Raw genomic sequence first — 24,180 nt, 5'->3', positions numbered from 1 at the left:
CTCTGAGCGCCCCTCTGCGCCTGCACTGGGCGCAGTTCTATAGCTGGGAGTGAAGGAGAAGTTAAGATGTTCTAGAAAGTCACCCAAACTGTCCTAAACACCAAAGTAAGGCTGTTTTGGAACCAAGAACACTGTTTAGCTGGTTGCACTTAAAGGTGCGCTTCAAAAATAATAACTGGCTAATCTACTTTCAAATTATTAAGGAACCAGGTCTCCAATCAAAACTTTCTCACCCTGAGCCTGTACCAACAGAAAGCACCAGCAATCCTGTCAATGCAAGATATAGAATGGTCTTGTTTAGCTTCCTGCCTTCTAGACAGAAAAGGTAAAGGTATGCAGGCAAAAAAAGCTGCCTGAATTCTTGCCGGTCCACTGAAAACCTGGGCTTGAGTCAGTTGTCAGAGGCTACAGATTCCTGGGAGAGCTGGAAGCACACCTGCTTCTGGTCACGAGCAGCCTGCCTACTAAGACTGGACTTGCTCTCTGTGCAGGACAGAAGAATTCCAGACTGTCAGTGTGAAAGGAGTGGGCGAGTGGCAAATCCCTCTCCTTCCCAGCTTCAGAGAGATTCCACACATTCACTGAATAACTGGCACGTTATTTATGCATACCCATAAAAGGTAATCATGATGTTTTCACATTCTTATAGACTTACCTACCTAATAAGTATTTTTCAGGATGAAACATTAATAAATGTAATAAAGTGTTCACAATCAGAGATTTTCTGTTTATTTAACAGCAGGCTTTGGAATTATGTGAATTTGTGTAAAGATTATTTTAAAACCACTTTATTTTAAAGCCAATTTAGAATCATGCTAGAAGTCTACTACAAGTGCAACTGAAGCATCCCAGTTCTCTCTCAGATTAGAGAATTTTTTTGGAAGCTTACTGGTGTGGGTTTTTTTAAATACAGACAGTAAATCCAATTCGTCTGCAGCAATTCCAATCCATAACAAGGAACATTTCATTCTAACATGGGTGCAACAGCAAGTTAGTTCTAACAGGCAGAGGTGCTTACCTTCACACTGTGATGCAGGAAAAAGGGGAGAATAGAGCGCCTTTTCCCACCAGCATTGCTTTTCCTGGCTGCCACTCATTCTCTGCAGATTAGTATTCAATATAGGAAAGTGTTTAGACAATAATCACACTTCATTTTGCCATAAATAATATACTTACATGTAGAGGAGGAAATTCTGGTATTACAATGAATTTTCCTAAGTCTTACAGGTCACACTGCTCAATTTGTACATTAATGGGAAATGACTGTCAAACTGCAGCAGAACATCCATTTTCTGAACTCTTATAAACCAATATGAACTCCATGCTGGGGCTCAGACTTCGCCCATACAGAATAATACAAATACAGAAAAAAAATTAATTCCAGCCCTACACTTTATAATCTAGAGAGAGCTATCCAAAAGATGGAAGTACAGTGAAATGTTAGCCAACATGACAAACAGTTCAGTGTAACACAAAACAGAGAAGACAGTGAACAAAAAGTGGCAAAACTTCATGTTTAAAGTTTGGGAGGATGAATTAGCAGTACCATTACTCAATGGAAAAACACAGAATTAGAGAATTATATGTCAACATGAGGAAAAAGAGGTTATGAGGATGATCAATGATTTAGAAGTAATGATCAATGATTAGAAGTAATCAATTCACTAAGACTGCCAAAATTCTCTCCCTTTCCTCATATTTGAATGCTAGTTTAATTTTACAGAGGCTTTTCCTTATGACATGGCTAGAATAGAAAGAGCTTGTCACAACACACATGTCCCCAGTTTCATTGCTGCACCTGAGGTAACCTCATTAGCTTTCAAAAGATTATGCCATCCTGTAACATCCTCTATAGATATTAGAATGATTCAAAAAACAAACAACAGTGTAACTGCCTACAACAAACATTAACAAATGAGCTTCAACACTGACTTTCTAGCCAGCTTTCTCCTCAGTAAACTTGAGAATGTTTAAACATGTTAGATTAATAAGCATCCTTTTGTTCCTCCTTAACCCGCTGGAGAACTACACACCCATAGAACTTAAACTGACACACACACTCATTCCTTAATAAAGAGAAGCCCCTCTCCAACCAAAGGAGTGACTCAAGAGTGCTGTATTTAGAAACATGTCCTAGATTCAACTTATTTGAACTTATCCATGCTGGTTTTCTGTCATAAGACCCAGGAACAGTTTTTTTGGAACAACCCTCCAAAAATTCAAACCCTTAATTCCAGAAAAGGGAGTTCTTAGGAACTGAAACTATTGGTTGGTGACTTTTTTAACATTAAAAAAAAAAAAAAAAAAAAGAAAAGAAAAAAAAAAGAAGCAGCTCAAGGGTATAAGCAGGACATAGTAAGTAATATATGCATTTACTAATACATTCAATCATGGAAGCTTCACTTTGTGCTGATTATAGATAGAGGCATCTAAACTCCACAGGCACAATGTGGAGTCAACAACTTCACAACTTCAAAGTCTCTCCCTTGCTGCTGTCACACCTGCACACGGGATAAGCTGGATGAACCCCAGCAGGTACTGGCAAAGCCAGCGTGAGTCTGGCAGGGCACAAGGAGCTGCAGCAGCCTTGCTTCCCGGGCTGAGGCACCAGCAGAGCTCAGCACCTGCTCTGGGATGGCTCCCTGACTGAACTGGCACTGGCTCCTTCAGCCCCCTGTGCTTCCCATACAGCCCCAACCCCTGGAGAGCTGGAGCAGGTCACAGAGAGCTCCCAGCGCATTGCTGGATTTTTGTTTGGGAGGGCATACAGGACACTTTTAATGTCCATCTTATACATTTGCAGAAGAAAAGTTTTTTCCTACAGTTGCTTAAGTGTTTCCTAGAAATGCACAGTCTCACATTGTGATTTTTTTTGTGAATTAAAGAGACATTCTCAATCAGTAAATACAAAATACCAACTCCCAAATAGCACCATGAGTCTACCTTCCTTTGTTGGCAATCCTTCCCTTTTAAAAGAGGATTTTCAATTTATGTCTCCTTCTCCTCCTCTCTCACACATACTCCTATACACTTCCATTGTTTTATGAAAAGTTTTATTAAGTTTTCCAACTAACCCTCTAAATAGCAATTATTTAGAATGGTTCTGATATTATATATTGTGACTGGAAGTCTCTCCTCTCTGAAACTATTCATATTTATTTTACTTTATTCTTAAGTTAAACTCATAAACAGCAAGGCAAAAGCAGCTACAATGCTGTTTCACTCCCAGTTTTGCTGCAGGTCGGAGAGAAGACTGATGGGTTTCTTTTCTGGCTTTAAAGCTAGGCATAGGGTAACTGAGGCTTCTCCCAGACTATTAGATACTAATTTGGAAACACCATCACTGACTGGTTGTACTGCTTCAGAACGGTTGCTGACAAGGATCATGGCTGACAAGGGCAACAGGAGGCTTGAAGAATGTGAACAGAATAAGCACTAAAGCCTCAGTATGATCTGAATGAATATTATCAGAAGTGTTACAACTGACAGAAAAAATCATATTAATCTGTAAGCAAATATTTCTTTGAACCTGCTCTGCAAGCCCTTACTATCAGGAAGAATACACCACATGAATAATTCAGAAGCCAAAGCAGCAATGAACCCATTGACTCCCATTCCAAAAGATCAGGTCCTAATTTTACTTCATCAGCCACCCAGTGAAGATACACTTGGCTCAAGAAGCCAGTCACAAACAAACAAAGGGAGCTGAGTCTAGACTTTATAATCTTAAAACCTAAGATAACAATAACCTAATTGTTGAATTTTACTGAAAATATATGTGGAAAGGACTCTATGAGATAATCTAGCTTCTACTCTTGGACAAAGTTGGAATCAACTACAATGCACTATTCCTACGTTCAGTCTCATCAAGGCAGAATTTCCACTGCTTCCCTAAAAAATAATTGAACCTTACAGTATGCTCCTTGTCTGGTTACAATTTTTATTCTTCTATTTTCCTTAGTGTGCTTTAAGGAAAAGCACCACATCCAATTCCTCTGTGTTTACCGGAGCCTACAGAGAACAGAGCTTTCCCTTATCTCCTCTAACTATGAACATGGCTTCTGCAAAACTGCTGCCTCTGCTCAGAGTCTCTCTTATTTAAGAAAAAACACCCCCAGTTCCTTCACTCTGTTTTTGTAAGTAGTGACCTTTGTGTTTTCTCCTCAAGACATCTTTCCTGATACAAGGAGCCTGGTACTCCAGCAGAGCAACTTTTTTCAGGAGGGTATTCTTGTTCATGGATCTCCATGTTGCTGTCTTTTGCAGTGTATTCCTGATTTATACTCAACTATGATGTATTTAAAGATGCTTTTCTGTTTCACATCTCTTTCTCACCTGTCACTCCTCCCATAGTGTTTGTACAAAGAGGGTTACTATTTTCTGTGGAAATTTTAGTTGTCCCTGCAGGATTGCATTTTATGTTTCAGATGCTGTTCAGATTTAACAACTTTTGGTTCTAATCCTGTCTTCCAGTTTAACTGCAGACCTTCCCAGTTTGTTATTATCAGGGATTTTCATAAACATGCCACATACTAGAAAAAATAAACATCTCTGTTGTCCTCCAGTAAGCCACTGACTGTTATTTTGAGAGTGCAATCTTTCTCCTAAACTAATACGTGGAAACTTCCTGTTATTCACACATTTGGGACATTTACAGTTTAAAGTACAGTTTAGCCAATTTAAGAGGGTCATTAGTTCCATTTACCCTGAGTTCTATTTTCCTCTTTAAAAACAAGATTAGCTTTTTATATATTTTCTATCTTCCATGTGTTCTCAAACAAGTATTCTAGCTAGTAGGCTTTTCTCAAATTAGTTGCTGCTCTTCATGATACGCAGGTTAATACTGCAGTGGCTAACTGAAACAGTGCAATACCTGTATTTCCATTAACAATGACAATAGATGCACTAATCAATACTTTGGATATTACATTTTCATAGCCTTCCAAGCTTGTTAGTTCTGTTTATCGAATATCTTTCTGTCATCTTTCTGTTACTGATTTACTTCTAGAACTTCCAGGTATACCAAATCTTTTTTGTTTGCTTTGTTTAAACCTTGGGATTTTTAAACTGTTATTGCGAACTCTATCTTCCTATAATCCTTTCATACAAGCCCTTCAATATCTTTGCAAAATAATGTTCTCAGAAGGTTAAAGCTTAAGAGTCTTTGTAGATGTTTTCATCACCTGCCATGATCTGCACTTACCAAGGACTATCTGGCTCAGTCCTGTCTTAGGTAGCCCCCAAATTACTCACTATTTACAGTCAGTTCTTTGCTTTGTATGTGAATGACTCTACATGCTCTTTTTCCATTTGATTTCCTTAATTTTAAGGCACACAGTAGACACCTCCAAATTTTGTCTCTCTCTTACCACTACCTGGATTTATGACAGCTTACCTTCTACACTGCTAACCTCACAACCAATGTTTATAAAGCACTCCCCTTCCTCTCTTGACACCCCTTTCTAAAGAGGTTATGCACTTCTACTGCATTACTCCAGTCCAGCACAGAACCCCAAAATCTCAAGGCCAATTCAGTCATGAGATACACAAACGCAGTTTTTCTCAGTAAAATTTCCTCATCCCCAAAACCAGTGTCTCAGGCATGTTCACACCTTAAAACCCCAGAGATCCTTTTATTTATCTCAAGGACCCAACAGCATGAGCATTCTTTGCGCACACCTGCTGGATTGGAGCCCATATAAAATTTGCTGACAGGAGATGCAGTGTTGGTATATTCACAGGCCATGAACTGGTGCAGATTGTGTACTTACCCACGACTCCACAGCTAAACAGTAGGAGCATTTACTCAGAAGAAAAAGGACTATACTTTGCGGGGGGCAAGGGAGCTGTGTTTGTGGGGTTTTATGTAGTTGTTTGGGTGGCGTGTGCTGGTGGTTTTTTGTAGAGGTTGTTTGGTTTGGACTTTTAAAAAAAATTGTTTTGTTGGTTTCATTTTGTTGTTGATTTAGTTTTAGGTTTTTTTAATCTTATGGCTAGATATATAAATATTGTTCATGTTTTAAAAAATTCAGCAGAAATCCCTGCTGCAAAATACACTGTAATTCTAAAAGAAGTGTCTAATATAGAAGGTAAGAGGGAGGAAAGTGAACCAGATTCTCCTACAGTCTTGTTCATAAATAGGAGGTATTCAGAGATGTGTGTTTCCACAGCACATATATAACTCAAGTTTAAGTGATGCAAAACAGAATGTGTTACTATTACACTGTGGTTATATTAGTATTTTCACATCCATTATTTATGCAAAAATATTGGAGGTACCTAAGAACACAACTCAAACTTTACATTAGATGACTGAGTTAAACAATGACTTTAATTTCTGTCCAAAGTCAAGCATAGAAACACAGACAGTTTCATTAAAAAAAAATAATTTACAAATAATGATCTATACTAATCAGTCCAGACCATAGTGCCTGCTTTTCCCCCATGCATGTATGTGTGAGGTGTCCATGTAAAAAGTTTCTCCTAGACTGTCCTAATTCTAGGTATTTTATATTGATTTTGCCTAATGCTCATAAAAATAAATAATATCACTCTTCAAAAGAAAAAAGCTCATACACATCTTTTAGAGACATTTTAGCACAGTAAGAAATTTAAATAAATGCTCTTGAGCCCAAAAGCCAATTACCTTCAGACTCCAACTACTGGTGCTTAGAAAAGCCTGGAGTGTGCACACACCTTCTTGAGACATGGTAGATAGAGGGGGACAAGTTAACCCAGGCTGTCTGAGCTTAGGGGGCAATCAAGCTCCTCAAGCCCCTCCAGGAAGAGCTTAATTGCAAACCAAACTGGAGTCTAGACTGCTGAGAGGGTTATTGGCCCTTGGTATTTCTCAGTGGTTTATCACTTTGAAGTTATGAAAATGCCTACAAAATCATGTGACCTGAGCAAGGGAAGCAGTAAGTTTTCCTCTTTGCACTAAGGAACTCAAATAAAATGAAATACCAGAGCTTTCTGAGCACTGTTCACTACCAAAAGACCTTTTACAAGCCTCAAAGCTACCATGAACTATGGTACCACTGTATATACCAGCCACTTACTAATTTCTTGAATGGATAAGTGGTTGAAGTGAAGATGAGAGTAAGCAGCCTCACAGAGCACACACTTCAGAAAGAAGATGTAGAAAGGGCTGGAAGGAACTTCAGGCTCTTGCTGTCACAAATAACTGTATAATCACTCGTTAATTCATTATGCCCTACTGCATGATGAAGTTAGATTTCACTTACTCCTGGTAAAAGGCAATTCCAGAACCTGTTCTGACTTACAGTCTAAATTCATTAAGTTTTTTGATGACTCTTTCTGCAAGGCCTGGCACAAATATAGAAACTTCCCAGACTCCAGTAAAGATTTTTGAAGCCACTTCTTCTCTGTTAACTTAACAGAGCTGCAGGAACCAAGATGTCTAGAAAGGGTCTGGAAAAGTCACAAACTTGATTCTCTTACTGATGGTGGGAAAAGAAGCAATTAATTTAAAGGAGGATGAGAGAAGAAACAAATAAGGAAGAAGGAAAATAAGAAATCCGATTTTGTTAAACAAAAAGGTGAGCTTTAGTTTTAGCAAGAGAAAGGTTAGCTTGCCTATGTATGAGTTAGTGTTTCAAACTTAAAATTGAGAAATATGCAATTGCACAATGCAAGCTGGGTGCAACTCTCCAGTCGAAAATGGAAAAACTTCCTCCAAACGTAAATACTACAACTGCTGACTATGTGCAAGAGGAGGCTGAAGAGGAAAAGAAAATGTACAATGTAAGGAAAAGAAAATGTAAGATGTAACTTATACCTATCCAGACAATACCTCTGGGCTGGTCATACATCTAATTTATTTTGATAGTTAAATGTTTTTACTCAAGAACAGAGGGAGCTCACAGCAAGAAAAACTCTGGGTATTTTTGGCTAGAAAGGATTTTTTATCTTGATTATTACTTAACTTATGGCTACAATTACGAGAAAGAAACCTCTGAGCTTAACCCATAGTTATGCTGAGGCTTTCTTACGGTACTGTGGTAGTGCCAGGTATTTTGCATCCACGTTTTATTTTTTTTTGGCTATATTCTGCAAAGAGGATGCTTTAATTTCCAGACAATTAAGCCTTTTTACAAGTCTTTCTTTGCTGAAGTTTACATCCAGTAGTTCAACTCCAAATTCTTCTACTTGGAAGAAACTATATTGAAAAGACTGACTTCAGATCTTTTCCTTCAGAATTTTAAAATATGTTTGAATCAAAATCAGTAATATTTCATTACTCAAAATTTATGCACATTTTAACATTTTATATGTAAATCAGATAACCTAAAAAAACCTAAGGTAAACAGATTTTTAAAGTCACATGAGTGTACACATGCATATATTTCTAAAGGTATGCAAGATGACACCAAAATACCTGAAGATGGCTAATTTTTCACAGAATCACAGAACGACTGAGGTTCAAAAGGAACTCTATGGAGGTCATCACATCCAACTCCCCCTGCTCAAGCTGGGCCCAGTAGAGCAGGCTGCCCAGGACCTTGTCCACATGTCTTTTGAAATCTCCAAGGATGGAGACTCTACAGCCTTCCTGGGCAACCAGCACCAGCACTCGGTCACCCTTACAACAAACAAGTTTATTCTTATGTTCAGATGGAACCTCCAGTTTCTCTACAAAACTGTATTTTCTAGAGATCTATACAATCACAAACATTTAAACTGAACTGTCACATGACAAACTGCTGGTTATCAGCTGCCAGCTGCAAATTCTGTAATTTTATATATCCACATACCTCTTCATGCTCTCCTGAAGAAACAGGATTATCCTCACACGTGGGGAAATGACACCCTGCTTTACAACTGCAAAACCTGCCAGTCTCCTCACGTGGCTCCACTATTCTGCAGTTTACTTTAGAGCTCTCCACCACTCTCCCTTCTAGAGATTCTTTCATACTGCATTCTAAACAGGGATCTTGGTTTCCTACTGGCAACATCCCGGCCGACTCTTCTTGGGAATCCAATGATGTCTGTGCACTCTTCTCCATTCCAGACTTTTTCAATCTGGGAAGGAATTTTCCAGATTCAAGCTCTGATTTTCCGTAATAATGCCCTTCTTTTTCTGCATCTTCTTCCAGAGGTTTGAGATCTGCCTGTGGATCCTCAAATACATCTACTTGGGGAGGGACAGCAATACCTCCCTCATCTTTTTCTGACTCAAATTCTGACTCGCTTCCACCACCTGGAGAAAGTTCAGATGCAGAAATTGGGCGAAAGTGAGTCCTCGGAGAAATCCGTATAGCCCTGTACTGCGTTCGATCAACACCACATATCCTGGGGTGTAAAACCTCACTGTCTGAATCAGAGCACAGAATGGACTTAGGTTTAAAACTAGGGCTGAAAGATGCAATTCCTTCTGGCTCAAACGAACACTCTACATGAAGAACTTGTGAAAATGGATTGTTCAGGTCAAAGGAAGAGAATGAGTATTCAAGCCCCGGTTCTTCAACTTGAAAGTTACCACAAGCTCCCAGTAAGTCTTCATGGAAGATAAAAGAAAAACCCTTATTTAATCCATTATCTCCGCTCTTTGATTGCTCGTTCTGTTCAAATGATACAAATGGCCTCCATAATTGCCTGTGGCCAGGGGCAAAGCTATTACCTGGAGTCATAAAAACATCTGTACCAGCTATTGTCACCACATCGGAAGCTGCACATTGCAGTAAGCTCCCCTTTGAGTGACCAGGTGGCACCACTGCCCATTCTCCATCACTGTTAAATGTTTTAAGCTCTCCATACACACCACCAAGTATAAATGAGTTTTCTTTATCCTGGTTAACATCCCAGGGTTTTGATGGTGTGGTATAGTCACCACCATCTACTTTTGATAAATCATTTGAGACAAAGGCTCTTTTCTCTACATTCTCCTTTTGACCTTCCCAAAGGTGATACTCTGATCTTTGCACTGCTTTATTGGGTTCCTGGAGGGTTTCAACTTTTGCTTCTGTATCCAAACAGCAGCAATAGTTATTTACATCAGTTGAAAACAATTCATCTTCTATTCCTTCTATTTCTACCATCGCTGCAGAATTTCTGTCTGTCATATTTGTCCAAATATCTTTAATAACCCCTGAGCTGTAGCCATCTCCATGTGGACTGCTTTCCCTACACCCTTGTGTAGTTTCATAGTCTTTACTTTCTGCTTTTTGTTCTAGCTGAATACCACAGACAGATTCTAGCTTAGATTTCTTTTTGAAAATCAAAGTAGGCATTTCTCCTAAACTTCTAGCTTGTTGCTGGCAGGTTTCTTCTGGCAGAAAATCTAGAATTTCTTCATCTACATAATTCGAAGACACTCTAGGAACTACATAATTAATATCTTCTGCATTAAATTGCGTGGATTCTTCATATGGAATATTTATAGTCTCATTGTCTGAACGTGTTTCTTCCGAATGTGACCATGGACTACAGGTTCTTGTTGAAAGATTAGAACAGTGTTCATTTTCATCAAAGGCACTATTTTTGGTCCATATTAGCAATCTAGACTGTGTTTTCCCAAGAATATTAGCAGTGCTACTAGAATCTGCATTTTCATTTCCCAAGCTGAGTGTTTCAAAAGAAAATGGTAAAACAGAGTTACTGCATTGCACTTCAAACACTGAAAAACAAGAGTTTATACCAGACCCTTCATTAATATCTGAAAAGAGCTCTTGATTGCCAGCAAGCATGTGTGAATTAAGCATTGTGCTGTCTAGGATGGGGGAGAATCTGATTGGAGAATCTCCTCCAAAACTTTCCCCATCTGCATCACCAGAACTAGAAGATGAACAGCACTCCCAAAATTGAGCTAAATTACTAAGATCTTGCAAGAACCACCCTTCAGCACCAACAGAGCTGGTCGAATCAGTCCATATTGCACTTTCCCCTTGCAACTCCATTCCATCTAACACTATGCAACATTCTGCCTCAAAATCAGTTTTTTCTTTACTCTTCTGTCGAATCATATTTAAAATCCGACTCTCTCCTTGCATCGTATCTGAGGCACCAGGATCCAACATGGATTGATCAATATCCACTTCATAGAAGTGCGTTAGTTCTGACAGATGAACATCATCTAAATACTTGTCGTCCTCTGGTTGAGAACATATTGAGGTCCCAGCGAGGTCAATATCCTCATTTAGAACTGCAGGCATTTCTACAAAGTGACCATCGATGAAAGTACCTGCTGCGAGGTATGTTTTATGAGTATTATTGTTGCTAATACAAAGACCATGCACTGATTCAGACAACTCTTCTACAGCCTCTGATGTTACTCCACATATATCTTCTCTGTTGCGGTACGTAGTCTCCAGCTTGCTTTTTCTGCTAAGAGGAACAAAGTACTCCGTAATCGGCTCAGTATACCACAAGGGCTCTTCTTTATATTCCTTTTCATTTCTACTGTCTAAATACAAATCTTTTCCATCACTACCGCCAGCTTCTTTTCTTCCAATTTCTTTTAATGGCCTTTTACCTCTTTTGCACAGTTGTTTGATGGACCCGCTGCTGCTGCTGCTGCTGTTTCCGCTGTGGACTTTTCTATCAACCTTTTCACCAGATTTCACTGACAGCCTGCTCTGCCCATTCCGCCCTTTTTTACTCCGAACCTCTCTTGTTTTGTGTCTTACTTTAATACATTTCATTGATGCCTTGTATTCACCTTGATTACCACTAGAACTTGAGCCAGCCTCACTGGATCCCGATGACCAGGAGCGGGGACGCATCTTTCCTTCAGACTTATGTCGGACTTGCTTTTTATACAAAACAGGCTTCTCTTCAACAGTGTTGTTACTAAACTTGTTTTCTTTCTCGTTTTTACTCTTCTTCTGCTGGGTTCTTTCCTGTACAGTGGCAGATACTTTATTACTTCTGTCTTTAGTTACTTCACTTTCACTATTGCAGTCCTTTGGAGAAGATGTATCCGTGCTAGTTGGTGGAACAGTGGATGAAGATGAGGAGCTAGAGTAAGAGCATACTTTGGATTTATTCCATACAGTCATAATTTCCTGCAGGCAAACTGGCTTTTCAGAAAGAGGAGGAAATGCTTCATAGTACCTGAAAGCAAAACAAAAGGGACATTTGGATTGTAGAACTTTAGATAAGCATTAAGATTAGAAAGCTTTATCAAAAACACAGCAAAACAGACTAACTGCTAAAAATCTAGTTTGCAGTACATATGCACATGGCACTCACTGCACTATCTGAATGATATCAAAGGGAAAATTAAAATGACTTTAAAAGTGCTGATATTAATATAGGTTTAGAAATATACTGCATACAAATAAAACAATTTCCTTTTCAGAGACTACAAAACATTCTCTCTGTAGAGAGAAATTGTAGATGCTTACAAGAGTGGCTCCAGGTTTATTAGATAATGTGGTAATTAACTACAGTCTTCTTAAATGTTTGATTTAGATTATGCATGAGGAAGTCCTGAATTTCAGTCAGGTCAGTCCTGAATTTCAGTTTTTAAAATTCTCGTTTATGAAATGAGATACTATCTGTCAAGTTCTATGTAGTTTGATCATGCAGTTATTAAAAAAAAGCTATTAAAAAAAGGTTAGGTTTTGAGTAGTTTAAGATGCTTAACAGCTTTATGCAAAAGGTACAAGATTAAAATATGGTTTTCTGCAACATTTATAGTAGTATGTGTTTGGTAGTAGAGAGATTTTTACTGAATCACATATATTTCAATGAAAACTTATTCAAAATTTTTAGAAGTCAGTTAAATGAAATGCACTTTGGTACAATCAGTTCCCTGAAGATTGATCATCCATTTAGTAACATTTCTACTAGGCTGTTGCTATTATTAAAAGATACAGAAGCAGTTGTACCTCCAAGAGAGGTCAATGACAAAACTCCTGGGTAGTTCAGTAACGCTGGACTCAGGTACTTACTAACTAGGAGATCACTTTGGTTGTCAAGAGTTTAAAGGTTATAGGAGAGTTTGTTTGCCGTTTCTGCAATAGAAGCCAGTGAGATCTGAATCCAGGAAGCAGATTATTCCCTGCTTGTAAATCTACATGTCAATTAATTGTTTTAAAGGTTTTTGTCTGGTTGACTCAGTCTTCAGGAAACTAAAATAAAGTATGGTTTGAGTTCTGTATATAGTCAAATGAAAGCAGTCTGGGCTTTGACAGAAATTACACTAAACAAGTGCTTATATTTAAGTATACAAGATTAACAAAAGAAGATGGCATGAAAAGAAATGTATTTCTTAATATCCACGAAACTCCAGATTTCTTCCTAAGTTAACTTCACTGTGTTAAAATATGGGAATAAAAAGGGGAAAGCATCTCAGATAATAATAAAAAAAAAAATGCATACATTTCTACTTGATCCTTTGCTGTGGGAGATAAGTCAGTCTCAGGAGTCAAAGAGCCTTCTAACTTTTTGTGAATCTTCTCCTCTGTTTTGGAAGAAAATTCCAAATGCTTAACAGAAAAATTCAAAAAAGCCAATGTACTTTATAACAGTATTTAACAAAAAGCACCAGGATGTATAACTGTAACAGTAGTAAAATTTCCATACAACACTGTAAATAACACTAAGAAATTTTGAATTACTACCCAAGATTCAAGTTTTTCACAGTTGTCCAGTCCTGCAAATCTGACCATACATGACTGGCCAGCAGCTCCATGCAACCTCATGGCTAGCAATGCCCCACTGTGAAGATTCCTGCTGAATGTTTAATTGTTCCATATCCAAATCCTTATCTCATTCTTGCATTGCTACAGATAGAAAAAAAATATTTCTTAAAAATCAACTATTTAACTAAATGTTTTTATCATTGGCCACATCTAACTTCTCATGTGTTTCACTGAAAGGAAATATCCTTGTAGTAATTTTTGAGCTTTGAGTGAATGTAAAGGCATATTTCCTGTGTGAGAGGTAACTGAAGATTTTCTAATTCTTTACAGTCAAACCTTTAAAATAAAAAAAAAAAGTGAGAAATACTATTTTTTTATTTTATTTTTTTCAAAATAAATGCTCAACATCACCTTGGCTCAGGAAGAATTTCACAGCATTATGAAATACTAAGAACTGACTAAGGATTACTGTTTAAAAACAAAAACAGGAAATGGAAACTGCTAAACCCATGCTTTTAGCAGGTAAACATTTCTCTTATTTACAGCTACTTATACTACATAATAAGCATATTAATTTTACTCTAATTGTCCAAGGCTGCTGCTGTGTGCCTGAGCAAACATTTATGAGTGACAAACTTTCACTGGAGACAACACAACTTTACATTATGCTCCCTTCCCCCTATACTTGACATCATAAAGTGCCCATTATCATTCCCCTATAGCCCAAAAATTTTAAGTAGTGGTAGTTACTTGGATGCTTTTCACAAAAATACTTTCCACATAATTATTTTGAGGCAAATCTGCTCTTTGCAAGCATCAATACACAAAAGGAATAGAATCAAGCCTACTTTATTTTCATTACTTTTGGTAGGGAGGAGGGATGCTGAATTTGGAATATGTACTAAAAAAGCAGGCACAGCTGGATATGAATAGTTATAGCTTTTCATGAAGAAAGCTCCATTTGTGACTGGCTATTTCTTAGTAAATAAAGCATACTAATACAAAATTGCTTAAATTATTTGAATGAAATTATTCAAATGTATTTTAAAATTGCATGGCCTGTACTAAAAGCTGCTGAAAAGCAGCCTACTCCCTCACACCCACCCCCATCTCAGAATGTTGCAGAGTTGATAAATACAATACTTGGCCTCAGAAGTGTAAACATTTTTTTCCTCACCTTGCTTACTCTGAAGGTCTTTCAGTTTGGAGCAAAGCTCCTCCACTAACATTTCAATCCCAGAGCTCTGCACAACAAAAAAAAAAAAAAAAAAAAAAATAAAAGAAAAGAAAAAAAAAAAAAGAAAAGAAAAACAGAAAACATAACTTACTAAAAATAGTTTTAATGTCATAGAAATATACCAATACAGTAAACATATCTCAGCAGACATACTGTTCTTTTTGCACAGTAACTACACATGAAAAATCAACAAAAATTATTCCTAGTATAAATCCAATCCTATAAATACATTAGTTAGAGGTCAAAATGATTTCATGGAAAAGGAAGATATATTCACACAGAGGTTTCAAACTACAGGTCACATTGCTGCATCATTGGATATCCAAGGCTTTGCAAACACAGCATGTCACATTTACTGCATGGTATTGCTGCAGATTTAGCCAGAAGTCTCAGGATAGAAGCTCAATTGCTGCAGATTTAGCCAGAATCTCAGGATAGACCCACTGATCACTAAGAATGCATTTCAAAAAGCTAGGCCTGATCCTTTTGGCTGCACAATTTGTACCTGTGGGAATAGGACTGTTAAAAGGATACAGAAAATCAGGCATGAAGGTGGAAAGGAGAACAGTAGGAAGGTGTACCCACATATGTGGCAGAGAGGGAGAGGAAATGCTTCCACAGTATCTGTATGCAAAACCCATCCCACAGTCTTGCCAATTTAAAATGACCAGGTATTTTTTTCTTTATAAACATTGTGTTATTAACAACATAGGACAGGAGAGGGAAAAATAAACACCTTCTTCATATTCCTATAAGCCTCCATTTTCCTCCTATATTCCTCCACATAAATATTGAAATACTGAAAATAAACAATACACACAAAACAGTCCAATATATTACCCACAGAGGAAAACCTCATGTCATTCCAATGGAATAAAATTTGAACTCCAGTCAGTGAAATACTAAACACCAACTTAAAGCCTGAAATGACCATTCCTGTTGGAAGGAAAACTAGGTGAGGTGGGTACTGTGTGGATATTTGTATTGTCATTATTCAATAGTCAGGAATTGTGCTTGGAGACTGCACTTCACATTTTCCATAACAGCAAACAGAGCTGGAATCACAGCTAAACACAGCAATCTGGAACTCGTGAGGAAGATACAAGAGGTCCCCTGCACATCACCCTACAGCTGGGAGTGGTAATAAGGGAGGACCACGTAGCTTATTGTATCCCATGCACAGTTTCCTCAATATCAACTCCATCACTGTTGGAAGTCTAGTTCCACTTATACGTGGAGAAACTTACACAAACCCCCAAGAAAATTATCTCATCTTCTGAATTTAACATGGTCTTATTGTGCATATAATTATGGGACATGTTTTCTCTCCAAAGGCAACTCTGATCAAATATCAAGTTACAGAAATACACAGAAAAGAGTTTGACTTGCTGTGTCACTCTAGTGGTATAAAGATTTCATTTTTCCAAGATCTAAGAGTTTCTCATGTCTCCTGATTTAAAGTCCAGAAATTGCTGAGAAATGTGAATATATGTTGCTAAAGCACAAGCAAATATTATGAAAAAGAGAGTACTGATTTATTCAGTCAGACTAGCTTGTTTAATTCACAGTCAGAAAAACACACTTGAAAAATCATACACTGAAGCAATGATTTATATGCTAACTCTAAACTTTAATTATTTGCAGCCAAGTGAGAAAGAAAGCAATGTTCTATTCCTAATTGTACTGCTGCACTGAAGTGCTAAATATAAACCTTTACGCTGCATACTTAACTGAGGATGACTTAGCAATATCAAACTTCAGAAGGCATCTTCTGTATCAGTAAATTTACCAGTATAAATGTAATCATTTAGCATGAACCAAGCAGGAGAGTAATATGGACAAAGCTATGTAGTTGTAATAATTTGTCACTTTATGCCTATACCACTCTTGACTCCCCCCTCCTCCCTCAAAAAGGTCAACAGAGGAGGAGCTGGCCTTGGTTTTCCTTAGCTCCCCAAACTGTCTAATCAAACAGACACCTGCAACAAACACTTCAAGGAATACAGATTCACTTCCTTAATATAACATCATGCTAAAAAAATGCCCCAAACCAGCAACAATATGCTTACCATTACACCGAAGAAGTGAAAACTTTTGGAATCAACGCTTCATTTCCTCCTGGACCATGAAACTAATACTTGAGTCAGCTGACGCGCGCCCGCCGTCCTGCACGGCGCTGAAGGAGACAGCGCTCGCTTTGAAAAAGGGGGGTGGGACCCACTGTGCAGAACACCAGGACTCCAGAGACCCCCTGCTCAACTTCTTACTGCAGCACATGGAAACGTGCTGCAGACTTAATGCCACAAATGCCATGGCAGTTATTTCATATATGACACTGGTGTTCTCAGAATATAAGATTTAGTTACTTTTTTCATTGTTTACCTTAATGCGTTGTAGCTGTAACAGCCCCATGGCCTGAAAGTAACACGCTCCAGACACTGGCTTGGTTCAATAGGACACAGTTAGCTAACAAAACTAGGTGATCTGCTTGAATTACTTTGCTTATGTTCAAATTTAAAGACAGTCTCCGTACAGTACAAATACTGGAGCACCTTATAAACATTTTGAAATATGGATGTTTTGGTGCCCAATTATCATTGCTTTTGTAATTCCATCACAAAAGGCTTAAATCTCAAAATTGTCTGGCCCAGATTTCTACCAACCTACTTCTCTTATTTGAATTACAAAGGACAGTGCATATTTTTTTAAATTCATATTTTTAATTTTAAATAACAATATTTCCTGCACACCAAACACATTTTATTCTCTTCCACTGTTTTTAACATATTCCTCTTTCCTTCCCCTACTTTAACGTACATCCAGTTTCACCAAAAGTTGTTCTTTTTGGCTTCTTATCAGCTGGTTGCAGCAAGGGAAGGATTACATAAAGGATAGGTGTTATGTTACTGGCATTGGAGAGATGGTGCTAACAGATAAATTAAGCTTCTGAACTCACCCAGCATGAACAAGAACAGTCAATCTGACTGCTGGAGTTACAGGACTCCAATAACCACTGTCTTCCTTACTGACCACCATGACCCTATTCAGAGCCTAATTAATGCAGTTCTGCATAATGAAGAATAAGACCAATTAAAAAATGCATAATGAAGAATAAGACCAATTAAAAAAAAAAAAAGCAGAACAGCAAAGCTCACTCACATTTTTATACATATTTGTAAATATGTTTAGTACTTTTGACTTCTTTTTGAGGTTGGATTTTTTTTTCCTAAACATACAAGCACATACATATATATATATGACAAATATTAAATCAAAGACCTTTTGAACACACTCTGCTTTGGAAGTAGAGCAGTCAGAGATGACAGGTAACTCATTAGCCTAAAGCAGCCCCATTGCTTTTGTATGTACATTCACACATCTGTATAGCTGCAGAAAATGTCCCCAGAAGATATTAAATCTATAAGTGTAGTTACTTCAGAAACATTTTTATAAATTTAAAATATTCAGTTATATTGTGAACCATGGAGACACTGTATTATGTGCACCAAACTGAAATCACTAAAAACTGTTGCCTATGTTAGCAGTGGGCACTGGCTTCTATGTGTTCAGTTTTGAGTAAGAAGCTGTGAAACATTAGCTCCTCTCATATGCTTGACAAATCACTTGAATTCTTAACTGATATTCACCTCTGCTAGCAGGTTTCTTCTGAATGTTGCAAACAAGCACAGGACAGTCACCATCCAGAAAATCAGAAGTTTTTCCTGAATTTGATCACAAACAGCACCACTATTATTTCACATAGCTATACTATGGAACTGAGAAGAGGATTGTTCAACAAAATTTTTCATTTTCACTGAGCTTTCATCTTTTCCCATCACCCAGTAATGATATCTGGTTACAGGTCTCATATTTCCAACAAAAAAATGCCATGCAAACATATACTTTGTCCTGCAAGTCTGCACATACGCAATAGCCAAGCCTTCTGGACAAAACAAAGGAAAACAAAATTCTGATAGCCAGTACTTAGAAGGAGATTTTCCACATTTGACGGACCATGAATATAGACACAAAAACTGAAAAATTCCATCAGATTGTACAACTCAAAGGAAGTGTTGTTTTAGGGAGATGCTGTTTGGCTTTAGGTTTTTGGCAGGTTCCGTTTTTTTGTCTCAAGTCTAACCAAGTTAAAAACTTCCTCCAAAAACTTTGATATGTGCAGTGCAAATATTTACTAAATATGGCTTGTGACTTCAGGCCTCTAAGGTATGGGGAAAGGTTCTTGCCCCTCTTCAATCTTTTTAAAAAGCAAAAGCATTACAATTCCTTCTACTTCAACATATTTAAAATAATCACTCATTTGCTCTTAGGCTTTTGAGAGCTTTCTAGCTTACACTTTTAAAACAAATCCTCATTTCCTTTTCCCAAACATACAAAATTTGTTTAGGTTGGAAAGTACCTCTGGAGATCATCCAGTGCAAACCCCTGCTGAAAGAGGATAACCTAGAGAACACTGACACTCCTTTCACAAAATACAAGTTCAAGCAATCTAGAAATTAAAGTAAATCAATATATTCATAGTTTCAAATCATTGATTTAACAGGCCATAGGGCTCTCCAGAGAAGATGGCATTCTGACTGTACCAGGACTGTTTTCTTGGCATGTCTCCTGTCACCAAGTGCAGGATTAGACAGCTTTTCTATATGAATCAGCTGTTAAGCCACGTGAACTGAGTAAGGCACAAAATGTGATTCAATGCAACCACACATCTATTTCTATATTTTGTAGGATGATGAGAGAAAGTTAGAAGTCTAGGTTTTCATTTTTTAATATTCTGACACAGTACAATTCATCTGATTACAAGTACTCTCAAAAGAGGTACTCAAGACAGACTGAAAAAAAGACTAAAAAAAAAATCTTGGCCCAAGGTCAGCACTATGTGAATGAATAAATAAATCGATCCATTAAAACAGTAGCTTCTTTGGGATGTTCAACTCAGGTGGAGTTCAAAGGAAAAAAATAAGGTTCCAGCTTGCATTATGGAACTTTTTTCCATCATAAGAAGGTGGATGACACTAAGAAACATTTAAGAGTATGTACTTGTACAACCTTTTTGACCCTTTAGAAGTAAGAACACAATTTCATCTTTATCTGCTCACTTCAATACATAATGATTTACAACAAAGATATTGGTCCAGTCAGAAAAACAGATTCTATTTATTAACTTCTTTTTTTGGGGGTTCATGAGCACTTGATCCAAAGTAATCTTCAATCAATGTGTGACCTCAGAATATCAATTTCCAAGCAAACTGATTTAATATCACAAAAATGCAAGCTATTTTAAGAAATACGAGAGCAATAGCTCTCCAACAAGGAAATAAAAATATTTCCTTGCAGCTCTCTTAATTCTGTCTTTGGTATTAAAACAACATTAGGAAAGGTAAATTACATATCTAGTACATAGCTAGGATCAGGCTCAGATTTCAGAGCTATGATTCACCACTTCACACAACACCTTCTAAGAGAGAGATAATAAATAGCACATGTTATTTACTAATTCTAGATAAAAGAGATCATCTGCCAGCTCAAATTAACTTCAAATGAACATGCTATCCCTAAATGTAGGTTACTAGAGCAGCTAATCTGACTTCTGTTATTTAAAACTTAATTCTTTTAGATCCCTCCCATAGCAGGCTACCCTGAAATAGAAGTTATCCCCCCAAGAAAGGATAATTCCTCACTAGAAACGAATCTTCTGGATTATTATTCATCACATATAAACAAACATGCTGACTTCAAAGCCACAACAGACTTGCTATCCTTGTAAGCAGTGCTGCTGAGATTTCACTTAATCACAGTACTTCGGCTTGCCCATGCTAAAATGTTCTTATTTGTATTATCAATGAAATGGGAGAAACTTGTGAAGTGTGTTCCCACCAATTATCCAAAGGCTCTTTTCTGCATCAAGTGAATTGCAGAAAGGACACTAGAATTTTCCCCAGCAGGTGCTCTGCCAAATTTGTTCAAGTTTGCTTGTGTGTATGATAAAAATTCATAATGGACCCCCAACTCAAAATTTTGGTGAAAATGATTGCTCTGCATTAAGGAAAATTATAGTAACACTCCTCTGTGAGGGAACACAGGGCATTATTCAGGAGAGCTCTGTAACCAACTCTGGCATTTTCCTGGCCACTCCTTTGTGCCTGAAAGACTGTGCTGCTCCTCCCTCCAAAAGGCATATGCCAACTTCACTTCTGTCCCAGGCTTAGCAGAGAAGCTGCTGTGAGGACCGATCTGCCATGCCCCAGTTTGTTCCCATTTTCATTGGAAGCACATACAAGGTGAAATAATTTTCCATCACCCTGAACACATACTTTCAGCCTTCATGACAGTCATCTGTACTATTGGAAATAATGCCCATGAAGCCACTTTTGTGTAGACTAAGCTCCCACAAGGAACTTCTCCAGTTCAATATGTATCTTTTCTATATTGAGAAAACACATACAAAAATTGGAATAATTAAAACTTTTGTCAAATTCAATTAATGTTAATATCACAGACAGCAAAATGGCTTCAGTAACACGACAAATGAGATACGTGGTACTATGAATATCTGTTTAATGCCATAATCATAAAGACAAAGAAATTGATTTATTGTAATTAATTTATTCTGTGATGGTTACCTTGGTGAGACAAATGACTTTCATTTCCTATATGGTATCTGAAGTTATTTTAAAATTTTTTTCCTAAATAACACTGCATGTTCTGGAAACTGCTGGTATATCCCTTTCAGAAAGGCCAACTGGGTACGACTCAAAAGAAAGATAATATTCATTGACTTTGTGAAGTGCTTTGGCATTTTCCAGTAAAAGACTATGAACAGGAGAATCAGACACACAGAAATGCTTACTACTGAGCTAGTCACCATATATGCTTCAAGAACCATTAAGACTCTTTCGGAATTTTAACTTCAGTTTTTTGCTTTAATAAAATCAAATTTTCAACATGCACTTCACTTTTCTGACTTGTTAAGATGGCTTTTACACAACTTGGTTCATTCTTGTGATGTCCCATATCTTTACATTAACACTCTTGTTCATGTCACTTTTAGTTATACAAAAATGTGCAATTTAAATCACTGAAGAAATCACCTGATGTTTACAACCTGATTTCCTGGTACCCCAGTGTAGTAGTCTGTGTGTATTACCTAATTAATATTGGCTTACATTAGAGAAGCAGGGAACAGCAGGAATAAATCAGTGATTAAAATTAATTTTAAATCATCTAGTTAAGGTGCCATTCTATTTAAAAGGAAAAGAAAGATTTTGCTACAGCAAAAAAAAAAAAAAAAAAAAAGCAAAAAAGCTTGTTCCCTTGCTACAAACACCAGAAGTCCTTTTTTCTCAGTTCTTGCCTATCACTATTGCAAAGTGTAAGGCAAATTATGCAACAGTGCCTCAGGCCAAACGTCACATAGATACCATAATCTCTGGAGGCAGCAATAGCTGGCCAAAGTAACCCATCAATAAAAACATGCTCAGATGTGCAATCATAACCAATTTATTCATTTGGCCTGGATTAGCAGATTATTTCTACAAAGAAGGTTTATGTGCAGAACTGTAGGAACTACATGGATGCCCCACCCCTACAAATGTTGAAGGCCAAGTGGATGGGGCTCCAAGGAAACTGGTCTAGTGGGAGGTGTCCCTGCCCATGGCAAGAGGTTGGAACAAGATGATCTTCAAGGTTCCTTCCAAACTATTTTAGGATTCTATGATGCTATGAAAGTTTGACAGCTCTGCACTTTGAATAAGAAAGATGACAAATACTAAGAGAATTTCAACAAAATCTTATTTTAGACACATCACAAGTGCTGAAAGCAAGGCACATTTGAGAATAAAATTATAATTTTAAATTTTTAACAAAACTGTTCACTAGAGCCACACTTTTTCCTCTATGTGGTCCCATATGATAACACAAGTATCAGAAGTGTTACATTCCCCCCTCCTGACTCAAAGTAAGCAAAGCCGATGCTCTATGCTGTTAGCATGCCCGTACCTGAGTAATTTAAAAGGAATTACTGTTACAAAGTTTCACCAATTATGTTTCTATGTTATCCCCAAGCAGTAATTTCTTAGAACAGTGGGATGGAAGGCACTATGTGTTCTTGTCAAATATTTTAGAGGTGTTATCTTTCAAAATTCATCTCAGAATCTATCAACCAAGACTAGCTCTTGCTCCAACATGTTGCACAATGTTTCACGTTAGCAGATTTTGAGAGCTTGGTTAGTTCAGAAAGGACCAGACTGCCTGAACCCCATTATGGCAGGCCTTGGGAGATCAGCAGCACTGGACACTAGGAATGCCTCAGGATGTGCTGTGGACCACCTTAGGTAAAGTGGCTCCCTACACCGGGAGAAGGAAAGAGTCTTGGAGCACTGGTTTCATCTGTGCAGAAAGTAAGATCACAGGAAGTTGTCTCCTTTGCTCATTCTTAAAAAGTCCTCACACGTTTCAGCAGAAGGACACAGCAACTGGTTTAACTGAAACTCTGGCACCATCTTGGGGTGCAGCTTCACGCATCACACTGCAAGTGTTTGATTGAAGTGCACTCCACAGGAACTGCAGTAACACAGCTGGAGACCTGCTCGCTCTATTGGACAATGCAAGTTTTAGCAGAAAAGTAGTCAGGTACAAGCTAATTGAGCTTGGATTTGTGACCAATGGACAGGCACATAAGTAATTTCAATATTATTACTAGGAAATATACCTATTGAAAAGTCTTATATGTATCAGTCTCCATAAGGAACCTCTAATTCCAACCTTGCTCACAGTATCCATCTTGTAAAAAGTAACACACGTGAATTTCTAAACCTTTATTTATTTAATAAATTTCTGAGTCTCAAAGATACTGCTTTCTGTCTTTTTACAATAACAAGACAAGTAATGACAAGTTTCATTATTCAAATACGAAATATTGTACTTTTGGAATTAGGAGGTTTAAAAAAAAAAAAGAAAAAAAGAACCTCCACTTGCACCTGAACAAACTGATTCATGTTTCTACAAACAGCAACAACAAAGCTAACCACCAAGCTATTTAATCTTGACAGATGAGACGTTTTAACTTAAAATTTGAGGCAGTAACTTCAGGATAACATTTCTTATTTTTATCAAAGGACTTTTATATAAATATTCCCCAATCCTAAACATTAGGATTTTTTACCCAATGTTTCATTAGAATGGACATCCCCACTTGAGCAGTTAACTGCAAAACAACCTTTTAAAATTTCTTCCATACTTTAGCAGGATAAAAATTAAAACAAAATCTCTACTCAAGGTCAATATTAACAAACTATTTAAAATTTGAGCAATTCTTCA

At 37.4% G+C, this 24,180-nt stretch overlaps 1 protein-coding gene across 4 annotated transcripts in view; it reads right to left on the bottom strand.

Moving 5' to 3' along the window:
- Nucleotides 1–24,180, bottom strand: part of KIAA0232 (KIAA0232 ortholog) — a 63,894-nt gene that overhangs the window by 4,583 nt on the left and 35,131 nt on the right. For all 4 annotated transcript variants that reach the window (XM_053939967.1, XM_053939964.1, XM_053939965.1 and 1 more), the window contains 4 exons: nt 14,785–14,851; nt 13,345–13,426; nt 8,775–12,072; nt 1,019–1,100 (listed from right to left, as the gene is read on the bottom strand). In XM_053939967.1, the coding sequence (XP_053795942.1) occupies nt 1,019–1,100; nt 8,775–12,072; nt 13,345–13,426; nt 14,785–14,851 (3,529 nt within the window). The remainder of the gene's footprint in view (nt 1–1,018; nt 1,101–8,774; nt 12,073–13,344; nt 13,427–14,784; nt 14,852–24,180) is intronic.

Source organism: Vidua chalybeata, chromosome 4 (assembly GCF_026979565.1).
Source record: "Vidua chalybeata isolate OUT-0048 chromosome 4, bVidCha1 merged haplotype, whole genome shotgun sequence".
Lineage (NCBI taxonomy): Eukaryota > Metazoa > Chordata > Aves > Passeriformes > Viduidae > Vidua > Vidua chalybeata.
This window is presented reverse-complemented; position numbering and strand designations above follow the sequence as displayed.